Below are 26765 nucleotides of genomic sequence, written 5' to 3'. Positions count from 1 at the left end.
GAAAGACAGCCGGAGAAAATCCATCAAAAGCTGTTGATGAACTCATCTGCTAAGTTCCCTGTTTGATCCTTGATGGCTAAACCAAATGACAGTTGTGTTTGCTCATCTGAGGTAGGTGGCAGCTGTCCAAGTTTCCAAATGATTGACAGCATTTACAGAAGGGTAAAACATGTCATGTCCCTTTCACTGCTCCACAGTGGTACAATCTTATTGCTTGCTGTGGACCAGTGACTTACCAATGACAAAGGGAGAGAGGTGCAAGCTAGGAGTTGTGATATAATTCAATGTATTTCAACAGTTTGACAACACAATGGTAAAGTGCTTTGAGCAAATAATTCAAATAACTAACATAGCTGCCAGTACATTATGAATTTTCTAAAGTCATTTATTTTGAATGTTCAAAAGAGAAACAACTGCAAAAAAGAAATATAAAAATCAAGCAAACACAGAACAAGTAATTAATACTGTGTGAAAAAAGTTTGCTGATTTGCCTTCCACAAAATCTGAGCTGAAATATTGCTCAATTGAAGTCAATGAAAGCTGGTGAAATGTAAACAGGCATTAATACTATCAGTTGCTCATGATTGGCTTGTAAAAATTATTTATGGCTAGAACATCAACCAATCACATTTCTGTGATGTGGGGGTGTCACCATGACCTGACAACACATTCACACCAGAAAACATTGAGGTGATGTCTGGGGTGTCTGAGTTCCAATCTCACGTGACTTACAAAAGAATGTGAGGTGAAGCGGAAAGGAGGTAGACCTCACAGAGTCTACATGTACCATTCCAGGTTAAATGGAAAATAGAACTTTTGATGACATTTTAACAAATCCTGTTTTATAAAACTAGGACAATTTCTAAGTCTTCTCTCCTCGGCCTGTCTGACTCGGTCTGTCTGAATTAGAAGAATTAGCCTTGCAGATGCAATGCATTGTGTACTATACTGGAAAATACAGTAAATGTTACAGTTATATGCAGCTTTTGTCAGCTATAGGTGTCTGCCAACTTGGCTTCAAACTTTAATTATCAATTTACATAACAATTTGCATAAACCTAAGATACTTCAAATTCACCAATCAGAGTTTGAGTCCAAGGATAACGAATAGTATCACTAGGGTCAACATCCTGGTTTCTAAGTTTGAACTCCCTGAAGAGAAAATATTTTTGTGGTTTCCCCAGACACCTTTCATAGCAGCTTATACTGCCACCACAGTTTATTGTCAACATTTTTCTTAATCACAGGAAGGTCACCTCAGTATCTAATAAGATAGCCTACATACAAATGACAGGCAATCAACAAATTAATGTAACATATATATTGAAACTACTTCAATAGACATGAAATACCCATAACATGAAGTAAACTGAAAGATACTTTGGAGTCGTAAACTGGCCACACTGAGATGATTTCTGCTGGTGCGACACAAAAGATAGATGGCTTGTTGTGCACACTTGGAACAAATTCAATCACCGTATCCTGTTTACAGGATTATTGATTTCAATGGCCAGGTATGTGCCACACTCAGAACCCCTTTATAATTGAACGTCTCACCCTAAGCATTACAAACTCTGTAAACAGGCCACTGGTTTTTATTAGAAAGTGTGTTGGTGTAATTGCTTGAGTACCTCATACGGCGATGGTCTATGCCATCGGCAATACTCTACCTGTACTGAATGCTAATGTCTAGCTTGGCATGTAAACAACCTAGCTAAGAAGAGGTGTACATATTTTATGATGGCAAGGATACTAACCATTGTAGATGACATTTTGGAAGTCTGAGATACAAATTTTACACTCATTGGAAGTTCATCCTTTGAATCAGTATGGAATGCTTTGATTCATATCACACAATATTATGCATGGCAATTAAATATCTGATATGGCAGGTTGATTAATCATTACTTGTTTGAGATGAAAATGAAAATCTGCAGAATTAAGACAGCTTGGTGCAAATAGGAAGATATGACACTTGTGCATCAAATTTAATATGAATCAAGACAACCTGGTACACTTATGTACTGAATATAATGTAAATTATATCACAGGATGATTCAAAGTGCTGAAAATGAATACAGAATACACAATCTGTACAGAGCAAGTATTACAGCAGTTCTCTCCTGGTGTGATTTTCAAGTATCAAATTAAAGAATCTCGTAATGCCTAAAGCAAATGACATAGTTGCTGTAAACAGAAATATGCTTTCATGAACGGAAAATAGTGTTTGACATTGGAAGTACCGGTAATTGACTAATTATTTGACTAATTATACTTAGAACACAAGCAGTTATATTTGAGCACCTCCTGGTCAAATAAATGTCATTTATGTTGTAAATTTGTCTTCTTGGTTGTGACACAAGCAACGTATGGCACGTAGCTGAATACTGAGCGTGTGAAAACATCAACACCAGCATTTGCTATCAGGAACGCTTACTTAATTAAAGTCTTATAAATGATAGGTGCCTATACCGGTAGTTGTAAATTAATAATTTTCTTTGACAGTCTTAACAGACCTACCTGCAGGTCATTTGGCATATACAGTGTCACATGATTGCACAGTTCAGCCAGGTGATAATCTCTGTCTCTAGTGTGTTATGGAACGGTGCATCACACACGCCCTGAAGGTGGGAATTCCATCGGTAGACTTAGCAGACACTCTCTCCCTCATTTAACCTGACATTCGGTTATAAAACAACAATCTTCAAAATTCCCAAGAATGATATCTTAGGAAGCTGTGCCCTGTGCAGTTCAAACAGCACAGAGAATGTCACTTTTCAATAATGGTCATTGGGAAGTATAAAACTTCCATTCACAAACTCACCAATGTGAAAGCACACACCAAGGAGAAGACCGATACGCAAACCTATAATTTCTGCAAGAGCAGCAAGTGATAAAGCGGTAAACAAATGTAATCATGGCATAAAGAAAATTTTATATAAAGAATTTATGCCACTGATATATGGCTGATAGGCATGCATGACATGCTTGCTTGCTTCTGAAAATTTTACATACCATCAAATGTGGTACAAACATATCTAAATAATACCTACAAACTTCCTACATGTAAGTACTATCATGAGGCAACACTGCCAAACCTTGTTTGTTTGTTTTTACAGTTCTATTGTCCGTTTTTCTCTCCTGCCTGCACTGATTCAAATAGTTGGATTGTGACAAGCACATGTTTTCATTCTAAGGTAGCTGTCACCTCATTGACAGACTTACACTTCATTGAAATACTCATATAATTGCTATCTGAGTAAACAGACTGACTTTTTTGTACATCTTAAGGAAAACAGACTTTTGTAGTGAAGTCAGATATAGAGGATAGTCAGAGGCAGCTTTTTTGTTACATGCGTATTCAGTTTGGAAACCTAAAGATATAGATAGAATAAAACTTTTGCTAATCTTCTTTTGGCAAAGTCTTTGCCTAAAAATGCTCTACAAGAAATATCATAAATCACAAATCATAAAGAAGTATTGTGAAATTTTGATATTTCAAAAGGAGAAAGATTTTTTGACTACCGAAGTGCATTGGATTGAAGCTATGTCACAATTGTTCAATTTTTATTGCGTGTTGATCCAAAAACTTCAACTAAATTCCTCTGTAACCTCAGAAGAGAGTGCAGATTAAATGATTATTACACCTCATGTATTATCCTGGTACTGTGATTGGCTGAGCCTCACTCACGTGATATAGAACAAAAAGTGATAGAACATGGCTTAGGTGATATAGCCCTGTCGCATGCACTGATATAGCCCGCTACCACGTTCTGGAATGCCGCGCATACTTTCTGCGCGTACCACATCATTGCGTACATTTGATTGGTATTTTCAACAACGTTCAGTACATTAAACAAGAAAAGCTTCAACAACACTGTCTTCGTTTTAAGACATTCATTTAAGCTGACCTTCAACTTCATGTAGCATTGCGATCGAGCAACAAATAGAACATTTCACTGTGACAAGTCTCGATCGACACTTGACTGCATTCTAAGCAAAAGTTTCGAAAACAAAAGTGTTTGTTCGGTGTAATAAAATTTATAATAACACACGCTAACACGGGTCAGCTCGGGCATCATCAATATGACCGTCATGAGCACCATTCCTTGGGCGGGCAACAAATCGTGATCTTGCCCTTGCTGGCATGTGTTATTATTTAAATATAACATGAAGTAATTATTTTTTAGGGAAATTTGTACGACCATGTCAAACCTTATGAGTACCATAAAAAATACTGATAAAAGTGTAAATTTCCAATGGCTAAAATGTCTTCTAACAGATTGGATATGAGGAATTCAGCTGAAACTTTTCAGTCTACATACAAAGCCACTACTTGCAATCACAAATCAACTGTCAAATATTTCTGATTTAATCTTAAACATTTTCTGGAAAAGAGTAAATACAGAATGTGTGTATAATCTCAGCATCATGCAGGGGTTGGAATCCTACACAAAATATTTGTGTTTTGCAGACAAAATAGAGCCAAATGTAAGGACTGTATCTGTTAACATTTTACTCTGTGTCTGCCTATCTTGTAAATTGAGCAGTATAAACGCAAGTTTTTCAGAATGATGTAGACACATATACCAGTATATTCCCTGCAACACTGCCATCCATCAATCTAACTAACAAAACATTAGTCTGTCATGTGACATTACAGGTCATACATTTTAACTCCAATGCCACCATGTCACAAACTGTTTACGTACCTGATTCACATACAATCTTGGTCTTATCATGTGTAAGAAAGTTTAATAAGCCATAAAAGACATGGCTGTATGATTTTTATACTTGTAAGGCCAAAAAATAAATAAATTGTGCTGTTCCGATAACATGGTTTTCAAAAATAGGGTAGGCAGGTTGGCAGGGATTTTTTTCCAAAATATTTTTATTTTTAAATGTGCACTTTTCAGGGGCTCAGGGCAATCAAACACTGGCCACAATATTTCCAGAAAAATGTACCATACATATAAAAGAAAAAAAAAACATAAAAGACATCCTCGTTCAAGCAAAAATCAAATGCCAAGTAACGAACATGTGATTTTACAGGTTTTTTCTTTCTTTTTTTTTACTTCCGTGTTTACATAGCTCTAAAAGTTTAGGGTCAGCAGGCAAAAAATAGGGTAGGTCGGGTTATCAGAACAGCACAATTTTTTTTTGGCCTAAGGATGATGACACTGAGACTTTGAGGTTAGAAGATCAGATAATACAACTTGCAGCAGTGTGCCCCACAGCTGACAGTTCATGTCATGTTAATGTTATCAACATTATTTGATTTATGACTGAAGAGCTTCATGATTTTATTAGCTTTACTGAAATAATTAACTCAGTCGTATCTGGCAACAAAGAGTCCAAGCATCATTTCAAAATATTCCACAGAATGGCCTTTAGATTATTTCATTCAACATGTCTGCAAACTAATACAACAAACTCTATCAAATTTCAAATCTCCTTTATGTTTTTATCCAAACACAGGGTCATCACTAATCATTGGTTCAAGACTACCTTAATAATATGACCTTGTACAACTATATATGCAGCATTCACTGCTATAATGTTTTTCTCTTAATAGAGCAGTCCTCAATCCCTGGTTCTCGCATTAGTCGTTGTTCACATCCGGCACATACATGGTCTTAGCCCTTTGTTTTCCATTGCCATTTCATCAAGTTGGTCAATTTACTTTTAGATAAAGCTAATGAATGACCTGCCCCTTTTTTGCCCACGTGTTGACACAGGTGAGCATATGTCATAGTAATGTCTGTGTGTGTGTGTGTGTGTGTGTGTGTGTGTGTGTGTGTGTGTGTGTGTGTCTGTCTGTCTGTCTGTCTGTCTGTGTACTCAATATCTCAAAAACAGCTCATCAGATCAGAATCACATCTGGTACATAGATTCAGTTTGCAAATGGCAAGAACTGATTAATTTTCGGTGGGTGTGGCTTGCTTACATTTTGCTCATTTGCATAATTAATGATTTTAGAAAAAACAGATATATATTGAAAACAACTGCACACAATTTGATGAGATTCGCTACAAATGTTGATCACACCCAGATATATCAGCTGTGAAAGATATTGAGGGGTGACATAAAAGATAATGGATAATTTGCATATTTAATGAACTTTCCTCATTAGGGATATATATCTGATTTGACTAGATCAAAATTGACAAAACTTGGTATGTACATTTAACATTATTGAAATAATTAAGCATTTTTACTTCATCAAACTCTTAATTTGCATATTTAATGAACTTTTGAAATTAGGGATATTTATTTGAATTGACTTGACCAAATTGATGAAACTTGCTATGCACATTAAAGATACTATGATATAACATTTGTTGAAAGTCATTAAGCATTTTTACTTCAGCCAAATACTTATTTGCATATTTAATAAACTTTCCTAATTAGATATTATATATCTGAATTGACTTGACTAAAGTTGATGAAACTTGCTATGTACATTGAAGATACTATGATATAACAGTATTGAAAATCATTACGCAGTTTCACTTCAGCCAATTCCTTATTTACATATTTAATGAACTTCACTAATTGGGGATATATATCTGAATTGACTCGACCGAAGTTGATGAATCTTGCTACATATATTGAAGATACTTTAAAACAACATTATTGAAAGTCATTAAATTTTTTTACTTCAGCCAATTCCTAATTTGCATATTTAATGAACTTTCCTAATTAGGGATATCTATCTTTATTGACAAAACCAAATTTGATGAAACTTGCTATGTACATTAAAGATACTATGATACAACATTGAAAGTCATTAAGCATTTTTACTATAGCCAATTCCTTATTTGCAAATTTAATGAACTTTCCTAATTAAGGATATTTATCTGTCTTGACTAGACCAAAGCTGACGAATTACCTTATACGATATTATTAAAAGTCATTTAACATTTTTACTTCAGCCAATTCCCAATTTGCATATTTAATGAGAACATTTCAGTCAATTCCTTATTTGCATATTTTAATGAACTTTCCTGATTAGGGATATACACTGGGATTTAGAATTAATCTGTGGTGAATATTATTCATTATGTTGATCATAACACTTTCAATGAAGTTGCAAACATGTGGCAAAGGTTCAAATTTACACATAACTGCAATATATAATGAAACATGTGAGCATTTTCAGTTCATATCTTATTAACGTATAAAGTCATCTGTTCTAGAATTTCAAAACGAAATGTGCTTCAAGAAATATTAAAGGAAATAATTTTCCGTAAATTAGCAGAATGCTTGAATCCATCCTTTCAATTTGTTGAAGAACTTACCACATAGAATGAGATGGGTAACAATACTATGCAATGGTCCTGCTTCCAAGTTGGGCTGATTCAATTACAGTCATCTGCATTCACAAGATGACATGGGTGCTAATAGCTTTTCAGGCCCACTAAATCAAGACCGATTGTTCACAGTGTTTAACCATGTAAGTAACCCTTTCACACACAACACTGAAAATGGAAGAGGAGGGAAAAAGTTCAGATCAACTTCTTCTAAATTTTAAAGGGGTTGACACGGTGATTTGTAACTTCCTTTGTACTGTACTGTACTTTACTGTGATTGTTGCCTTGATGTCAAACCAATTTGTAAAGGATTCTACTGTAACATGTATCAGATCATTACATCACATGTAACCTTGTTGGTGAAAAAATATCCACATCATTTGTACTTTCATTTATGTCATTGTCATTTCTCAGCTTATCTCATCTTGCATTTACATATTCATGCAGTAAACCATTTGATCTAAACTATATGAGTTACACTTTCTAGTAAAAATATCATATTTCTCATTTATTAAATCCGATTTGAATAAAATTTGACACATCCTGGGTATTACTTGACACAAGTAATGTTGAATTTTCCCTACATACAGCAGTCATTAAAATCACACTTGCACACAATCTTATTTGATTTCTAGTCAATGGCCTAGTTTCAAACATGAAGGCTGTACTGTACAAAGGGTAACTCTTGGCCAATGTGTGAGGTGTTTTGACAAGACAGGGTTTTTATTAGGTGCTTTTGATAAGTCTGACATGTTCACTCATTGATCCAAAGCACAATAGAATTAATTATCACCTTCACAAGTTGGCATCTATGAATGGGGCAAAGATACCGTAACTGTTGCTACAAAATGACTGTCAATTGGCCTGGATAGCCACCTGTATAACAGCTAGAACAGTCACAATCAACCACTGGTCATGGTCACGACATGACACCCTGGAAACAGTATAAAGCCAACATGGCAACGGCAAATTTCTTCCTTTGCCTCCGCCCTGTTCATTCGTTCTCATGAATAATTAATAGCAACCCAAGTACAATTACTTGATGTATAGAAGTGTCAGATTCCAATTTGGATGATACTTTTCTGGTCTACCACTTGTGAGGGCTCATTTGAAGCTGTTAAGCAAATTTTCATTGTCTTAGTTTGTGAAGGTCAAAAATGTAATTTTCCCCATAGAGTTAACAAAAAAATGGTGGCCATTTTGATTTTGAAATATCAGGAAACGTTGGGTTATATGTTTCTTCAATACCCAAATTTGCAGTGTGATCCCTCAAATTTAGTCTTTAATGGTATGGTTGAAAGATTCCTTAAGGAAAGTTTGGAAAAGGATTTGCAAAGTTATTTTTAACCAAAAGTTTGTATCAAATCATGACCTCATCTGAACTACATATATTAACATCCCCTGCCATTGATGCCTTGCAATTCACATTTCATACCTTGACTTCTTCTTCCCTAGTTGAGAGATATCTCCTCATCATCTTACCAGATATACAAATTTTTTAAAGTGGGGCTGTTTGTGGTTTTTAAGGCCAGTGATCTATCTACTGATGGTTTCCTTGAACAATACGGTATTTGCTTAGCAGAGATTGTGGTGATGGAATTGCTGATTATCAGAATTAGTCATCTTTATTGCAGTACTGTACATGAATAGCTTGAATACTGCCAAACACCTTTGTTGAACTGTGTACGTGCAACCATAGACAGTGGCCCTCTTCCCAAGACTGTCACTCTATCAGACAAGACCAATATCAAATTTCTAGTCTAAATAATGTCAAATTATATTGGCAAGTACCAGCTACAACCAAATCTCCTATTATTTACCATAAATTGAAATGAATTATTTTTTTCTTTTTTCAGTGTTAGTAGCACTGAACACTACAATCACCACAAAGACAATGAGGACTAGAAGTTGTTTTCATTTGACACATTTTTTATCTTTTCTGTTGTAGGGCAGTATTCCTATTTCAGGATTCTATCCATTTCAAAAGATCACATCTTTTATCTTCATTGATAGGATGTTTAATGACAGTGTACTTTATCTGTATTTTGTAAACAAAGTTCTTTTCCTTGATTTGTTACTATTATAAGGTTTTTGCAAAGATAAACTCGTCTGTAAGGACCTGCCTCAAGGCTCTACTGATGACTACCAAATAAAATAAATTTTCTCTCACATCTCTATATACGTTTCATGAAACAACTGTTTGTTGTCAGTGTATAAACATGCATATTTGATTTCACATGAGGTGGCAGTCTCTCTGCCTTTGGGGGAACTTTGAACTTTGCTCAAGTAATCCCTAAGTAAGTTTATAATTCAAAGCTCCTTCACATTTCTGCTGTGCATTTTTGGGTGGAAAATTCAGTAATGCAAAGCTGAGTACAAATCACAGATTAATTCCTGCCTCAAAGGAATTTCAAATAAAATCAATATTGGATATGCCACACTGAGCATTCAAATCTACCATCAAATGTTAGCAACTGAATTTCAGTGATCTCTAGGTCAGTTTAATTGAAGATATGAAAAATTTATAGTAGTTTTATGGCTATTTCACATGTATTATTCATAATACAATATTTAAAGTAGATCTTTATGGCAATTAATGATAACAAACGCACCATTGTCTAGCACTGTGGTTTTTAACTGATGAACACATTGAGAGATACTTTTCTCATTAGAGGAGAGATACACAAATGGATGACTTCATTAATGGAAAAAATGACCACAACATCAGTGCATGTATTATGTCTGATCTAGTGCAGAAATACATTACAGTAACTTGGTCAAGATACTGAAAGAAATCTGCAGTTCACATCTTTTGTTAATAGCCTTGTTGCCAGGGTTACTTGCTATACATGCATCACATCACTATGGTAACAATCAGATGAAATTTCATAATGTTTCTACGTCATAGCTGAGCTCAAGATGGAGAATTTCTTGCAGCCATCAGCCAGATTAAGACATCAATCTCCTGCAAATGGCAGTCTTGTCAGTGGTAAATTGAAAATGTTGTGAACAACCTGAATACTAAAAGGATTTTCAAGTCATACATGTATATCCCTTTCTATTTTCAGCCTGTATAGCCTAATAAAAGTGCACAAATGGACTTACTGCCACTTAACCAAAGCTAGAAAGGCTATATAGCTACACACTAAAATATGAACTCCAAATACTGACCAGTGTTGTATCACTGGAATACTAGCTAGACTGAAAAAAATTTGAACAACTTATTGATAAAACATTTCAACCAGGAGGGAAAAAGCATTTATCTGCTGACAATTTTCCTTACGTGTAAAAGCATATCATGACACAGGCACTTGTTGGTGCAGGGAAATTGCATGGATCTGTTGAGCCTAGAGGTGTATGCCATATTCATGTTCATAAAATTTCAAAAAATTACATCCAATCTTATGAACAACAAGTCATCGTTGATGACACAGTCCCCACTTGTTATGGGTACTTTGATTACAAGTCCTCAGAGAGGATAGAGTCCTCTTCATTAATTAGGTCTGTGATAAAACTACTTCAGGGCTCAAAATTAGCGGTAGTCCTGCGTCCACAGACTACCAACTTTTCCCTGGGGCTACCAAAACCCATGAAATGGTAGCCCACACGAACTACCAAAGCCTGGAACATGATATTACTTAGCTGTAACTTTTGACTAATTTTTCACTACTTTGTTTCAATGTATCAACTACAGAATTTTACCATAATCCGATCATCATGACCAATGCCCGGTGTCCTGCTTGCCAACACAGCCTGTATATGTGAAATGACCATTGTTATTGTTGATAAATGTATTCTAGTCCAGACCTGAATACAAAATTTAAACAATAACAATGCAGATTATACTCATATAGGGTATATTTATGAGCTAAATATTAGGAATTTCTCCATGGTTCAGGGATTCAAACCAGAAACTGCAGATGATACCAAACAAAATTTTAAAAATGACCAAAGTTACAGCTAATGGATCTTTAAGTGTGTAGATGTCCCTCATATGTATGTCACCAAAGCAAAATGAAAGGTGATATTGGACTTTTCTGATGGTGTGATATTTTATACTAGAAACAATATCACAATTACAGGTTACCACCAGTACACTAGATCACTATCACACATACATGTATAATATGGACAGACGCGAGTTGCTATGTTCAAAATCTGTGGTTTAGTGTGCGATTTCTATGTTAATTTCAGGATAGATTATACATTGAAACATGCATTTAGTGGAATCACGCAGCGGAGAGAAAACACTGATATTGCAGAGTTTCTCGGCAGATTTTGTAAAGTAAGAGATAGGATCTAGACATTCCTTTGTCAAAGCCTGCTTTGCTTACAGGATTCTGGAAAATACCAAACATAGCCATCGGCAAGAAATAGTCTAACCACCTGTGTAGTTTGAAGGCATACAGTCCAAACCACGTGTATAGTTTGAAGGCATATAGCAAAATAGTCCAACCACCTGTGCATTATGAAGTTATTGTTTAACACTGAAAGTGTCAAGCAAAACAAAATTACAACAAAAGCTTTACTTTGTAGATTCTTAAACCATTTCAAGAGCATCCACCTGACCAATTATCATATCCAGAACCCTACAGAAAAGTAATCTGCTACTGTGATATGCTACAAGCTATGAAGTTGAATAAAATTCTGCATGTAGTAAACACATACACAACTAGCTGGCAACATCAGCGTACCTAATTTGCAATTAAGCAACATTCTATTTAAACAGGAAAACTGTACTTTTTGGTTCGATTATCATCTTTTATCTGCTAGTTTTTCTTCTAACCAAACAGGAGAAAGCTGTTAAGCACACATTAATCAAGACTCGTTTTCACTATGCTCCGCTAGCATTTAAGTAATCACTCTCCACAGAGACACAATTTTGCCTAGCATAAACAAGAGACGGCACAATCTTAGCTTTCCGGCTACCTTTTAAAATCCATTCAAAAGAGTACTTCCCTAGAGGTATTTTTGCTACATGGTAGCGGTTACGCTACCTATCATCTTTCCCCCATACAGCTTAATTGTATATCACATAAAACAAGCCGTCCAAGCCAAGGTCACATAGTCTGTTTGGATTTCTTGTATCCTTTGAGATTTGATAGTTTATTTTGGCACCCAGGTCATAATCCAATCAGTTCCCACTTCAACTGCCTTTTTCGCAGCAGTATTACATGTACAAGTATGCACTTTCTTTCACCCAACAACAAACATTTAGACAGTTCTGGTGATGGAAGTCTTCATTGCTAAGTCAACACCAATGTTATGATAATGTTACACAGTTTTTATTGTATTATTTAACAAGGAAAGATTGTAGTAGCTACCCAAATAACCCTTACACAAATCTGAAATGGATATATACTTTAATAAATACAACTGAAATGCCACCATGTAGATTCTGTCTGACTGCCATTTTGGTTATTTTTCTCAAACCCGTCTAAGTCAGTTTTCTGCTTCCTGATTTGACTGAAATTTTAAACATTGATAAATTTGGAAACATTTTTTTCATCCATCCAACATTTATGCCTTTAATATGCTGAGTATTTCTCCAGAAGTGAAAACGATATGATCAGCTGGAATAGACCAGCAAGTTTTTGGTCTGTATGCAACAATAAGTTCAGTGAACAGATGTAGAACTTTGTGAACAATAATGTCTAACTTAATGCAATAGCTAATTCAGTTCACTTAACTTTAAGCAGTCGACAAATGTCACCATAATCTTCAAATTCAGGGGTTGCAGAAACTTGGCCATAATATCATTTCTACAATACTGGTACTAGTTTGGCAGCTTGAAGTCCAGGCAGAAACAGCATTTTTTAAAACCCTGTGTCTTTCACTTTGGCAAACGTAAAACTCCTTTTGCAAAGATATTTTTTTGGTTGATAAAAAGTGTTTCGTATAATCATGGATTTTTTTATACAATGAGATGATATTGAAATGGTTGGTAACAGTTGCTAGGAATATTAGGATATACCAGTAGTACAATTTGTGACAAACATACTTGGAATAAGAAGTGTATTAGAATATGTACAGTTGCTATTGGAAATTTACAGATCGTAGCTTGGAATTTCTCTGACATCAAAGGTTCATGAATGTGTGCATTTTGCCATCCAAATATTCGCTAAATGCTTACATGTAAGTCCTTGGCCCTGGTCTAAGGGTGATATCACAACATAGAAATGAATAAAGAGTAGTGCATATGGAAAATTTTCTCATTAAAAGTGAAGATTCATAAGCATTGAAATTTTTAAACACATTCAGGGTTCTGGATAAGGGGGGGTTTAATCTATTAATACATGTATGTAATAATCATACAAGGGAAGATTTTCAGAACAAAAGAATATGCAAATTGTGTATTGCTATACAAATGGATGCCCCCCCTCAGTTTTTCTACACTGTGGTATCTCTGTATGAACTTGAATAAAAGTTGAAATTCAATGTGATCAAGAAATGTGGCAATGCTTTGCAAAAGAAATCTTGAAATGACATCGTGGGTTATTTTGAAATCCAAATTCAAAGGACTACTGAGATCATGAAATTCTTGCATTTGCAGTTTAAAACATAAAAAATGGTGGTCATTTTCAATGTAAAACAATGAAAAATTTGCAGACAGTATTGGCATTGTTAACATATCTATATTTCATCTGCAGATGTAAAGACAATAGACAAATCCTAGATAAATAAGAATTGCAAAATGTACATAGGGATAGAATCATATATTTTAGGATTTCGACAACATCTTTCTTTTGGAAAATTATATCGTTTTGCAAACAAACATCATAGTGACTTAACAAAATTACTAAAATCATTGTGACAGCCAAGCGTAAGGAGATCCAGAAATTTCCTGTTTTCTCAACAACTTTCTCATTTGAACAAGTGGAAAAGGTAGTTACACACATTTATAATCACTGTAGTGTAGACACTAAACTTTACAAAAAGACCTGACAATTGAATCAGTACACCATTATGGCTTGAAAAGTGTTAAAAAAAGTCAAATATTAGGAGAAACAACAAGAATAATAAATTGGATCGAAAAGTTTATTTCTACAATGATAATGATGAAGGATATGAATATTTGCCTATGTTAACACACTGCCACTTCTTGTAAATTCAAACTGTGCAGACATCAAAAGCGGGAGAAAAGAAGTTTAGACAAGTTTTTCAACACTTAACAGGATAATGACTCTTCAGAAAAAAGACGGTGTTTATTTCACTTTCCGAGGTATTTTATCAGCTTTCTAAATAATCTAGAATCTGAGGAGGGCTTTGTTTGAAGTAAACACAGAATAGTAACTGATAGTGATAGTTCTGTGTTTACCTAGTACAGATAGAGCCGACAATGAAATTTACTCTAGTACGAAGTCTTGTGATAAAATGTAAGTTCACTCATGAATGCGGTCAAATTTCAGAGAAAACATTAGCCACTATGCATGTGTGCATTTTCAAGGTAAGCTGCTGGAGAAGTACACACAGCTGTGACAAGTTCATTGCAGGATTATTTGATAACTCAAATTTAATTAGATTATTTATTTATAATTGAATTGCCAGAAATAAAGATTCATTTACAATCTAATTGCCGAAAGAAAAAACAAAAGTTAAGTTGGAAAAGTACAAGATGACAGAATAAGGCATGCTTGCTGACTCAGCATTTCTCCAAACCTTTCTTCATTTTTTTTACTCTCAAGCTGTCATCAAGTCTTTTATCAGCAATTCCTACAGAGACCCCTTAAGTTTCTCATTAATTTGAAAAAGAAGTTTCTCTGGATATACAACTTTTAATGTTGGGTTACTTTTTATCACTTCTAGCCACACACGCTGCCCTGAAATATCTACTTTGTTGCAATGCAACACTTATGGATAGCCAACTATCAGGGAGTATGAATTTAATGAATCACATACTTATTACCATGGTCTAGTTCTACCTTCCTTGTTCACAGAAAGTGACCAAAATCCTGGAAGCAAACTTCGTGGGGGTTAAACATCTTAGGTATTCACATTATTTACAATGTGATCATTAGTGGGGATAGGGTAGCGGAAAAACCAAAACACATAAATCCTATGATAGAGATGGCCAGAAGCTGTATCAGTCGTCATTGATCTGTAAAGTGACAGTCTTTGGCCAGAAGCTGTATCAGTCGTCATTGATCTGTAAAGTGACAGTCTTTGGCCAGAAGCTGTATCAGTCGTCATTGATCTGTAAAGTGACAGTCTTTGGCCAGAAGCTGTATCAGTCGTCATTGATCTGTAAAGTGACAGTCTTTGGCCAGAAGCTGTATCAGTCGTCATTGATCTGTAAAGTGACAGTCTTATGGCCAGAAGCTGTATCAGTCGTCATTGATCTGTAAAGTGACAGTCTTTGGCCAGAAGCTGTATCAGTCGTCATTGATCTGTAAAGTGACAGTCTTTGGCCAGAAGCTGTATCAGTCGTCATTGATCTGTAAAGTACGTGACAGTCTTTGGCCAGAAGCTGTATCAGTCGTCATTGATCTGTAAAGTGACAGTCTTTGGCCAGAAGCTGTATCAGTCGTCATTGATCTGTAAAGTGACAGTCTTTGGCCAGAAGCTGTATCAGTCGTCATTGATCTGTAAAGTGACAGTCTTTGGCCAGAAGCTGTATCAGTCATCATTGATCTGTAAAGTGACAGTCTTTGGCCAGAAGCTGTATCAGTCGTCATTGATCTGTAAAGTGACGGTCTTTGGCCAGAAGCTGTATCAGTCGTCATTGATCTGTAAAGTGACAGTCTTTGGCCAGAAGCTGTATCAGTCGTCATTGATCTGTAAAGTGACAGTCTTTGGCCAGAAGCTGTATCAGTCGTCATTGATCTGTAAAGTGACAGTCTTCTTCCTGTCTACTCTTCCGTTGAATTCAAAACTTGTGAATTCAATGCAACTTGTGGCACACAAAGTAAACTACTTACGTCATACACCCATTTATTGATATTTGGTTATACCATAGACCCTAAAAACGGATTTCAGTGCTCCTTTATTGTAGACTGTTTTATTGGAAACAACGACACAAAATACTATATATTGCTATGCACAGATCTTTTGAAAGGGCTTAAATTAATTTGAAGAATTGCAACTGTTTGACTTGAAGACAGCCGTGATTCTAACAATTCAATTTGGTTTATGGCCAAGCATCTTGATCTCAAGATCACTTGGCTACTTCAGTTACCAACCAATTGATTGCCACTGACCATGACCACTGAGATTTGACCATCTGAGAGCCCTCATACATAGGTTCACAGTTTGTCACATGACAAACACTGATTATCACATGACGTTAAATCCTGGTACTAAAACTGTCAATGCAGTGACTGCACCAGCTGCACATAACACACACTTGGTCTCTGAAAACTTCCTGTTTGGAGTGGCTGTATTGTATTGTTATGCAGTAACACTGTCAGGGCTTAAATTCATGCCAGCCCTGGAAGAAAGGTACACATAGTCCTCTTGGAGAGCACCAGGTGCGTATATGTATAATAGCATTTAGTTTAGAATCAATCATCTTGAATTAAGGCAAGGATTAAACTTTGGCACTAATCAGTTGGCTGACACTTGTGTTAGGTCAGCGTAAATAATTCATAAACTGTATAAGTCACTCTTTCCTAAAAAGAAGAAGAAATTCAAAGGTTATAAATCCCTCATTTCTATGACTGCACAGAGTAAACTTCACCAACTTTAATTGAGAACTGTTCAATTGATGACGAATGACACATTTTGATTTCATAAACTGAATAATTGAATGTTGAAATCACAGTCACTGGCCAGTAACGTGCTTGAACCAAAAGTCCATGTTGATCTATCCATTTACATACTGTATATGACAAACATTACAGTAGCATTGTGAGATCATGTTGACTTATAGTTGATAATTTTATCAGAAAAGGTTCTTGAAATCATTTTCAAGTAAGCTGCTTGGCCTATGCTGTTTCTGTTATACATGTACTTGATTTTTTTATTTTAAACCTTTAAGCTGTTTGTTTTCGATTTTGCTGTTGAACCACACTACTTAGTATTGGATGAATGTCCAGAGTTACATACCTTGGAAGCCAGTAGTTTGAAAATGAAGTTCTCCAGTTCTCTCCTTTAAAAGAACTTTACAACAGTGATGGCAGAATAAGAGCAAAAGAGACATTGTAAGGAGATGTTATACTACAGAGTCAGCATGCTGTGCTACATGTACACCATGACCATGATCTTGAATATGCAAAAGTATGATTGACAGTTGTGCACACTTTTGAGATGCCCCTTGGAAATCAACACAATCATACCAATGAGGGCAAATGTAAACAAAGCGTGACCCTGGCATGGGGACAACACCAAGTGAGAGACCAGTTCAGGGGTTTGCTCAGCAGACACAACACTGTGTTAGCTGCCAATGTACATAGCTGATCAGTGGCCAACAGTGCAAACACTGATAAGACTACACAACCATACCAATGAGTGTATAGCCTGGTTCAGAATCACTCCAGAATATCCTGATAAGATTGCGAACCCATTCTGTTCTGAGAAAGGTTTGCAGACTCTTGAAAGTTGCTGAAAGGAAGTTTTGTATTTTTTCCTGTACATAGAGGGAGTTATCTGCGACCAATAGGACTACTTCAACAATCAAACACAGCTGTGATTCTATTCACTTTGGATTTTGCTGAGGATATGTAGTGGTGTTAAACCTGGCTGATCCCATCAACCTTCTTTCTTGTTAGTGTCTACATGTAATTGAACGGACCCAACTTAGTCTGTATGAGGCTTAAGATAAGCTACAGTTCCAAGGCTATATGGTAAGTACGATCTATAATATCCATCAAATATCTTAATACACATTCCACCGGATCTTCCGGGTGTACGGCATTTAAAAGCATACAGTACATGCACATCAATAATTTAAAACAGTGTTTCTGTGTATGCAGAGTGGAGTGTGTTCAGCACTGCGACCAAAAAATCTCTGGGCAAACACAGAACTTGGTTACCAAAATTCACCAGCACCAAGAACCATTACACAAGTGTCTCTTTGTCTTCTTGGTTTTATCACGGATCAGGTCTCATACAGTAGAATTATTTACCAAATTCGTCAGCAACCAGGCCAAGCACCTTACCCTTCTGCTGGCCGAACATTGCGTATGTCGTACCTGCGTGATTATCACTATGCTAAATTTGGACAACAAACTTACCATGTGTTGTTAACAACACATTTACTGGACTATAGGTACATTCACTACCTTCTGAGGCAATCTGTCTTTCCTCTAGTGTCTAATCCAATACAATAAATGGGCCTGTAATTATTTTATGGTCTTATTTATACATTATGCTTCAACTGAAGTTTGTTTGTATGATCGACTCTAACACATCTATGTAAGTGTGTTTGAAAGTAGCATTAACAGCTATGAGCAATGAAATTGACAGATTATCTTGTCTTATTCCTAGCATTGGCACATGGTACACTTGCAGCTATTGGCTACATGTGTCAACTCTTCACGTTACCATGTATAACATGTGTGCACTTGCAATTTCAAGTAACCAGCACACATTGATTAAAGCTGTTATGAAAATTTACATTTGAAATTCACAGCAGACTAGATTTTCCCCCACTGCATGCAACTGAACATTCAAAGCTAACTAAACATCTTTATCAATAACTTTTACCTCCTGTGCAATGCAGTGACTGAATAAGCTTTTAGGTTTCTGTTGGTTTTAAATAACATGTATGTCCAGCTACCATGTAAACATACTCTTAATAAAACACCCTTTCAAAAATATTTTCTGTCTGACGGAGACAGTGATCATTTTTCAAATCATCATATCACAGTAAACATTGTAGCGATAAAAAGTTTTCACCAGAACATTTGGTCATGCAATGAAAAGTGGTTTTCAGATTTTGGAAAATCTCAACGAGCATATGCATCCGATGATTTGGAGATATTCCTTTACACTTTCAGTATAAAGGCATATTTATGACATGATACACCTGTATTTTGATTGAGATTTCAACTTGTTCCCTGTGTGAGGTGGCCCAAATACCACTGTTGCAAATATTTACATGTTGTCATAGGCATATGTATAGCAAGCTAGATGTCTCTACTTCCTGTGTGGGAAACATTTTTTCCAGTCATTGTTTGTGGTGTTCAATATTGAAAATACAGAAATAGCTTGCATTGTTGCATTCTTGATAGCTGAGATGACTTCTAAAAGAGGTCTGGATGTGGAGTGAATTCTACAGAATCAAAAAAAGAACAAGGTCTGCTGTGCGTGACAACACCATAGAGTAAGATGAATGAGAAGATGCATGAAGTAGTAACAACAAGCAGTAGAGAAGCGCCATAGATAATTCAATTACTTATGCTGTAGGAGTTAATAATATCTGAATGTAAACCAAGTCTGGCAGATTTGCAGAGAGATTGTACCGAAACATGAGCGCCCTAAAAGTACATTTACATAAATCAGAGGAGACCTATGATATCAACAAAAGTTTTTTTTTATTTCATCAAGATCAAAACACATTTAGTTAAGGTATGGCTACAACATGTTTTTCTACTTGGGCTGTTTTACTTCTTGTAAAATTATTTCAGTAATGAGGGAAGTTGAAGTTTGGGCACACGTTAAAATCTAAGGTCTTCGTAGTGTTAGAAGGCAATAGATTATCACTTCTGTCTTTGTTCTACTCCATAAATACACTTGTGTATTGCAGGAGATCTAGCTTCATATATAGCAGTAGACTACAGCAAACCACTTGCCTTGTTTTAGGATTCTGTTATACAAAATGTCCACCAGTTAAAATTCAGTAGTGTTTGAAAATTGATACTTGTAAATGTGGACAGTATGAGACGCAGTCCAAATAAACCGCAACAAGGAGTTATGTAGCTCATATATACCACAAGCAGCATGGGCACACATGTTGGAATAAACCACAGTTAGCGGGGACAAGGTTACATGTACATCTTCTAAATAAACAACCAACTAATCTTAATACAACAATAGTAGTCAAGCAAAACTTTATGTAGTTGCATCAATTGAAGGTAGTTGGTGGTTGAAATAAACTGTTGTTTTAAAATCAAAGTTACAAAGTTGAACAGTATTTGTTCAATATAACGGTCAAGGTAAGGTACTTCACGTGATCACAAGGGGTTAATAGATAAGAAGATTTCAAAGTGAACATCTCTCCATATCATCTTTACAAATCCACCAAACCCATACAATGTCTACAGTCACACACCTTATCAACAGTTTACAACACGCTATCTCTCATAAAATACATGTCAGGTTAAAACGGATGATGCACAGTATATATATATAAATGTAACTTACTTGATACCAAATTTCATCAGGCATTTGTCTCTACATCGGCCATTTATCCAGTTCAGTGAAATGCGACATCTCTCTTTTATTGGCAAACATCGGATCCTAGAAGAAGACACAAAAATTTGAAAATCCATCACTATTGCAAGTGCAACTTTAGTTTTTGGATTGAACAACTTGGAGTCTTACCCTAACGCATGACACAGTCAGCTCTTACAGGCATTAGAATTTGCTCTACAAATTTTGACAAGTTTTACTGGACATAGTAGAAGTTGTTGTAGTAGCTTGGAACGCTGCAACTAGTTACAACATTTTCATTTATTGATGAATTTCATGGTCTTATAAATGCATGATATTAACAGTGCATAAAGGACAGCATTGGTAATTGCTACCAGTGAGTCCATGCATCAAGGAATCTCTCACTAGTACTAGTAGTAGTAGTACCTGTATTTATATTTTATTTTTATATTCATGTATGTGAGAAGTTTGGCTTCCTTCTATTTATGTTATCAAAGAGCTACCATACAATTCCTGGAATGCCTTCATAACAGGTGCAAAATAATTATTATCAGGGAATGTCCTAAACCAAAAAAGGGGAAAAACCAGAGACACAACATTTTTTAATAGACATTCTCTCCACTCCCTTCATGGAAGTATCGTAATACCCAAGTTTACATATACAAATGAATATATCAGTTAACTTGAAGCATCTACTATTAACTTCATCTTTGTTTCAGCATATCAAAAAATAAACCTGAAAAACTGGGTCACTGTAACAAACTATGGGCTGTGTTAAGTTTCAGTTGAAACAATTCAATAGTGGGCAAGGCAAGGTGACCACCCTAAACACACCTACATTACAACAACATTACAAATGGTGTGTGGTACAGCAAAGAATGCACACTCAGTGACATTTTATTACCAGATTTCAAAGCTTACCATGATTTATGGACAAATCTCATCTAAAAAGTGCCCTCAACTTGAGCACTGTTCAGACAACTTACAGTAATGAGAATTACGAGAATTTCAAAGTAGCCCAATGGTACCAAATTTTGACCTCCAGAGTAATCAATTATAAGGCTAATTTTGGGGGAACCAAACTAATTCTCTGCTTTATACCTCGGAGACAGCATGAGTCTAAATTTATGAAATATCCACTTTATGATGACAAGACTGAAGAGTGTTAATCCATGTACAAACAGAAATGCTGAGCTTTGTTAACCTCTTGGTTTTTATTGGTATTTGAATGTCATTCAGAATTTCATCAAACCATGTGCACTGACACACACCATACTTAACATAGCTACTGAGTGTGGCACATTAGGTAGAATTTGTGGTTTACAAGGAATCCCATGATGTCAAAAGCTAAAAGTTACCGGGAAAAGCATCGTATATACCGTTGTACATCTGTTAGGATTATTAAGAATTTGGAATGATTATTGTTCTTTCCTGTGGATTTAGATGAGAATAGATTCTTTGGTTTGGCTGCTGGCCATAGCTGTTTCATGACAATTGGCTTAAATTAAATCTTGTTTTGAAGATCATTGATACAAGTACAGTGTGACCAATATAATTTCTGACAATTCTCCCTGATCTCAGAAAAATCACTCTAAACTTGCATCAGTAGTAACACAGTCCCACACAGGGTAGAGGGATAGAGGGACTATGGTAGTAACTATACAGCAGCCTTGAATAATGAGATAGGTTTGATCAATGTCATCTACATGTACACAGAAGAAACCACCAATAACTGTAGATTATTTTCCAACATTTTCTTGGACTGTTTACTAATTACAAAATCATGTTATATTCATAGGTGTCTGACTTTTCAAAGACATTTATTATACATTATACAAATGTGAGATTTCTTCAATAAATATGGGGTATAAAATTTGGCTTTTCATTTTTATCACTTTGGAGACAATTACACAGAGAATTCATCTGAAATAGTGCCAAATATCCCATGAAACACATTACTTTATCAATAACATTTGTCTTCTACCAGGTATTGTACAGAAGCTTCCCAAGCCCAATGCCTGGTATGTTTGTAGAAATCTACACCCATTGACAAGAAAGTTCTGAGTCTGTACAATTTTGCTCGCACAGTCTTGAATAAAAACATTCATTTCTTCCACATTACATACAAAACAACATATGAATGTGCATGTATGTGTGTACCAAAAGCTGTCATCATAGTCAGACTGACTTTGCATTTGTCATTGTTTGTCACACTGTCATACCAATGAATTTGAAAACCTGCAATCATAGTTATCACAACTCACAATGGCTAAGAAATTCTGTGTCCATTTATGCACATTTTATCTACTGCCTGAATTGTTCCCATGACTGGCATATTCATGACACCATGCTACTATGCGACCAGAATGTAGGACTTCAAATCCATGTTGTTACACTGTTCCGTGGTGATATTGTCCACAAATGTTGCCATATTATGGACACCATAATGCAACTAAGCATAATACAATGTACTTATTTTCTGATGTGCTAACATTTTGAATAACATGTCAATGGATAAAATTTCAAGGCACAATGTAGAAGATACTGAGTGATATCCTCATCGGATCAGTGAAACAGCAATCTTGCTAATCAATGCTGATATCTCACTACTACCAATTACTTATTATAACTCTGTCATTATCTGCTCAACATACATGTACACTGCTAACCCCTTTTCACATTAAAAACCAATCTGTATAACCACAAAAGATAGGTACTGATTAGAGCATTCTAAATATTGCATATATAGTCTCCCTCTGACCTTTTGATTAATGATTTTCTCTGAAAAAGACACTGACAAATCATTTTTTCTTATCTGTCCTAAAATAATCCTGCATCAAAACCCTATGTAATTACACTAAGTCTACATTTTAACAGAGGAACTGCTACATGCAAAGTACTACAATTTTGTAATAGTCCATGCTAGAGTAGAAAAAAATTGTCTCTAGTTCAACAATCATAAGAAAGCAGTATTCAGAATGGGTTTTCCATATATTGACCTCAGCTTTAGGGAAACTTGTGCATAGTAAAGCATGGTCTTGTTGGCCTTCAGATTCTACATGCTTCCAAAAGATAACTGGTTGCCGGGATTTGCTGGCCTCATTAGATTGCAGCTCATTTGCTCTTAAAATGCACCATTTTTGACAGCCATAATTGTTTTGTTATTCTACTTTGTACACTAATCAGACATTGTCAGGGTTTGTCTCTTATCAAAACTAATGGACTATTTCAGTGCAAGTTAAGAAAGTACATATTTGCCAGACCACCAATGCTTCATGTGTTTGACAGTTTCTCATCTGATTGGGGTATCTAAATGGCACGCTCCAGCTGTTCATGAACATATGCTGGCAAGAATGTTTCTACACATCATGTTTTGTGTCATTTCCAATCACTCCTCCTAGCACAGTACTTGAAATGCATTGAAATTGTATGCATTTTTTTCATTTTTGTTTGAACTGATCCATGGCTACAAAGAAAGGGGTGCTAAGACTCTCGTCAGGGAGTTCTGGGCATCTAATTTACAAATGAATGAATGAACAGCAACTTTGAGTGAAAGCTGCAAAGAACATTAAAAGTTCAATGTCAAATTCAAGAACATATTAGCTGACAATAGAAACCACATTTCTCAATTTTTAATTTATAGGTGGGTAGCACTTGTATCATCAAAATATGTTTGATATTCAAATATAATGGTAAGATTCAGCCAATCAATTGGATGACGACTTCCGAGATGCTGCACATTAGCCCAATTATTTTACAAGAACAGACGTCTTTCACCAAGGGACACAGCAATGTTATTACACATCAACCTGACACTACAACATTAAACCAAATACATTAAACCATGAATATCTGTTAATTTTTGTCAGAGTTTCAAAACATCTACCTTTTTCCAGGACAACATCTTGGTACTAATTTTACAATTATCTAGGATAAAACTGTCCTATATGTGGTGACAATATTCCTTCAGGTACAATGTGGTAGTTAGTCCAAACAGTAAGTTACAAACAGGAACCACATACATATTTAACACCATTGATTTCACGGGAGGTTCCTCGATCCACAGTCCTTGGTGGAGGGACTGTGCTCGATCTCATTTCAACAATACCACTCTCCTTTTTATCGATGTGAACTCAGAGCACTCTGAAAGGAAGGAAGACATCTGAAAAGAGTTGGAGGGTGTGTGCTTGCATGAGCCAATGATTTATGAGACAGGCACGGCCACCCCAATGGATGAATGAATAGCTAGCAGCATTTTTACCTTTACCAATCATATCATAACTGATGGCACAGTCCGTGGAGGGACTGTGCTGATGGTGACGTCAATAACAGAGTCAAATATTTCTCATATGACATTGGCAGCGGTACAGATGAACAATTACTCATACAGCTCAATGTGCTGGAAAATTCCAAACTAAGGCCAAACTAGACCAGGTTGCAGAAAACCGTCTGATAAGTTTTATCAAAAGAAAATCCCTGATTAGCCTTTTATGCCTGGCATGTTTGTAAAGGATGATACTCAATGGTTTCTCAGATACTGAAGATCTAGCTCAATTTCTACATTCTCTAACCTTGTGTTCTTTAATCGGGATTGTATTAACCCTTGATCCTGTTATCCTTCTCTCAGATAAAGTAATGAGCGACCACCCAAAACTCTGGACAAAGGATAGTTCTGTTTGAAGGAAAAAAAATCATGTGCATAGTAGTTGTGGCTTTCCAAGATCTTTGGATCTTGTCAAGGAGTGTAGTATACTGTGTAAACACTTTGAGTGTGTCATATATCACTATAGTGTAAATATGATGACTTAACATTTCATCTGAAACTTGTTCTTCTAACTTGAAATATTGCTTGAACTTGTATGAAAAATATTCGTGATGTAAATCAATCATACAGACATTTATCTCTGATTGAATGCTCTTAAATCTACAGATGCATAGAAGAGAACTGATGGTATTTCTTCATGTCAGGTATTTTTAACCAATATATCTCAGCAATTATATCTTTCAATGGCAAAGTAAAACGGATTGGTCTGCATTTCACCAAATTGTTTGACTCGATCTGGTTGTATAGACAGCATGATAATATTGAGTTGGCAAAGTTACTATGTTCCATTGACAGACATTACCAAAATGTAATACAGCACGTCAAGACGAAGAAATATCAAATTTATCACATCAGGAAATCAATTTAACCCTTTTCCTGCCGAGCGCCCCTGTCCGTTATCCTGCCAAGTCGGTCAAAACCGGCCCCCTTTTCCGTGTCTACAGAAGATAGGCTCTCCTGCACGCTTTCCTGCCAGGCATTTGGCGGGAAAATACCGCATTTTCGGGGTACGATTACCGACCATATACGTGTTAGACTTCAAAATTTTTGCATGCCCGTATAGAGGGGCAACCGCTGATGAGGTTGTGTCCAGAAAATGACGAGGTCACGGGCGTTGTTTGCCCCAGGGGACGTGCACTTTTATGCCCTTTTCTAGCTTACTTTCGCGGAAGTAAAGCTCGTTCGCCGGCACGCACGGCCACACCGGGGAAACGTCACCTCTCTCGTGGGTTAGTAGAAGACCCAGGGGTTAGTGCTATGGGTGCGGGAGCACCCTCAAACCTGTCCTGTTTCCCCTGGGTTGTGTCACTTGGCCACGTACCTTGAACGACTTGGAAGAGTCGCACATTGCAGTCTGCTTTGACGTAGTGTCAACGACATAGTTCCGCCATTGAAGGAAGGCGTGTACGTAGTTTGGCCAGTTCAGTGAACACTTAGCTCGTTAGTGTTACCGTTTCCTAACACGTTAGTTGTGCAGTTGTTACTAAGGTGCAGTTTTGTACCACCTTAGCTCTGGACAGTGCAACTGCTCTATGCACTAACCCCAACGACAGATGGTTGGTACAACGTCTACGTCGCACGAGCACAGCCTCCGTTGGGCTGTGCCCCTCCCACGTGATACAACGCACGTTCATCCATTACTATAGCGTCCTTACGGATCTGCCAAAAACGAAAGTGGGGGTAAAAACAAACAAACGAAAATATGCGATCCATAGATAGTATTTTATTCGGGAATAATTTACATTATGCCGAACAATAAATCTCGGAGTCTGTCTCGACGTCCGAGTGCATGGTCCGTGTTTCAAAAATTACAATCG

The 26765-nt window shown here is 36.2% G+C and overlaps 2 protein-coding genes across 7 annotated transcripts in view; one reads left to right on the top strand and one right to left on the bottom strand.

Annotated features, from left to right (window-relative positions):
* LOC139120832 (fibroblast growth factor 8b-like) overlaps nt 1-26765 on the top strand; it is an 83650-nt gene that overhangs the window by 10277 nt on the left and 46608 nt on the right. For 2 of the 3 annotated variants that reach the window (XM_070685411.1, XM_070685413.1), the window contains exon 2: nt 17888-18094. In XM_070685411.1, the coding sequence (XP_070541512.1) occupies nt 18057-18094 (38 nt within the window). In that variant the 5' untranslated portion in view covers nt 17888-18056. Of the gene's footprint in view, nt 1-17649; nt 18095-26765 lie in introns of those variants that run through there. The other variant, XM_070685412.1, reaches the window with a different exon arrangement.
* The window catches only part of LOC139120831 (F-box/WD repeat-containing protein 4-like), an 82752-nt gene that overhangs the window by 32635 nt on the left and 23352 nt on the right, over nt 1-26765 (bottom strand). For all 4 annotated transcript variants that reach the window (XR_011549151.1, XM_070685410.1, XM_070685409.1 and 1 more), the window contains exon 2: nt 20616-20711. Coding sequence is in view for 3 of the 4 variants with exons in the window: in XM_070685409.1 (XP_070541510.1) it covers nt 20616-20711 (96 nt within the window). In the remaining variant the exon portion in view is untranslated. The remainder of the gene's footprint in view (nt 1-20615; nt 20712-26765) is intronic.

This window comes from Ptychodera flava, chromosome 20 (assembly GCF_041260155.1).
Source record: "Ptychodera flava strain L36383 chromosome 20, AS_Pfla_20210202, whole genome shotgun sequence".
Classification (NCBI taxonomy): domain Eukaryota; kingdom Metazoa; phylum Hemichordata; class Enteropneusta; family Ptychoderidae; genus Ptychodera; species Ptychodera flava.
The sequence above is the reverse complement of the archived record's forward strand: the minus strand, read 5'-3'. Positions and strand labels throughout refer to the sequence as shown.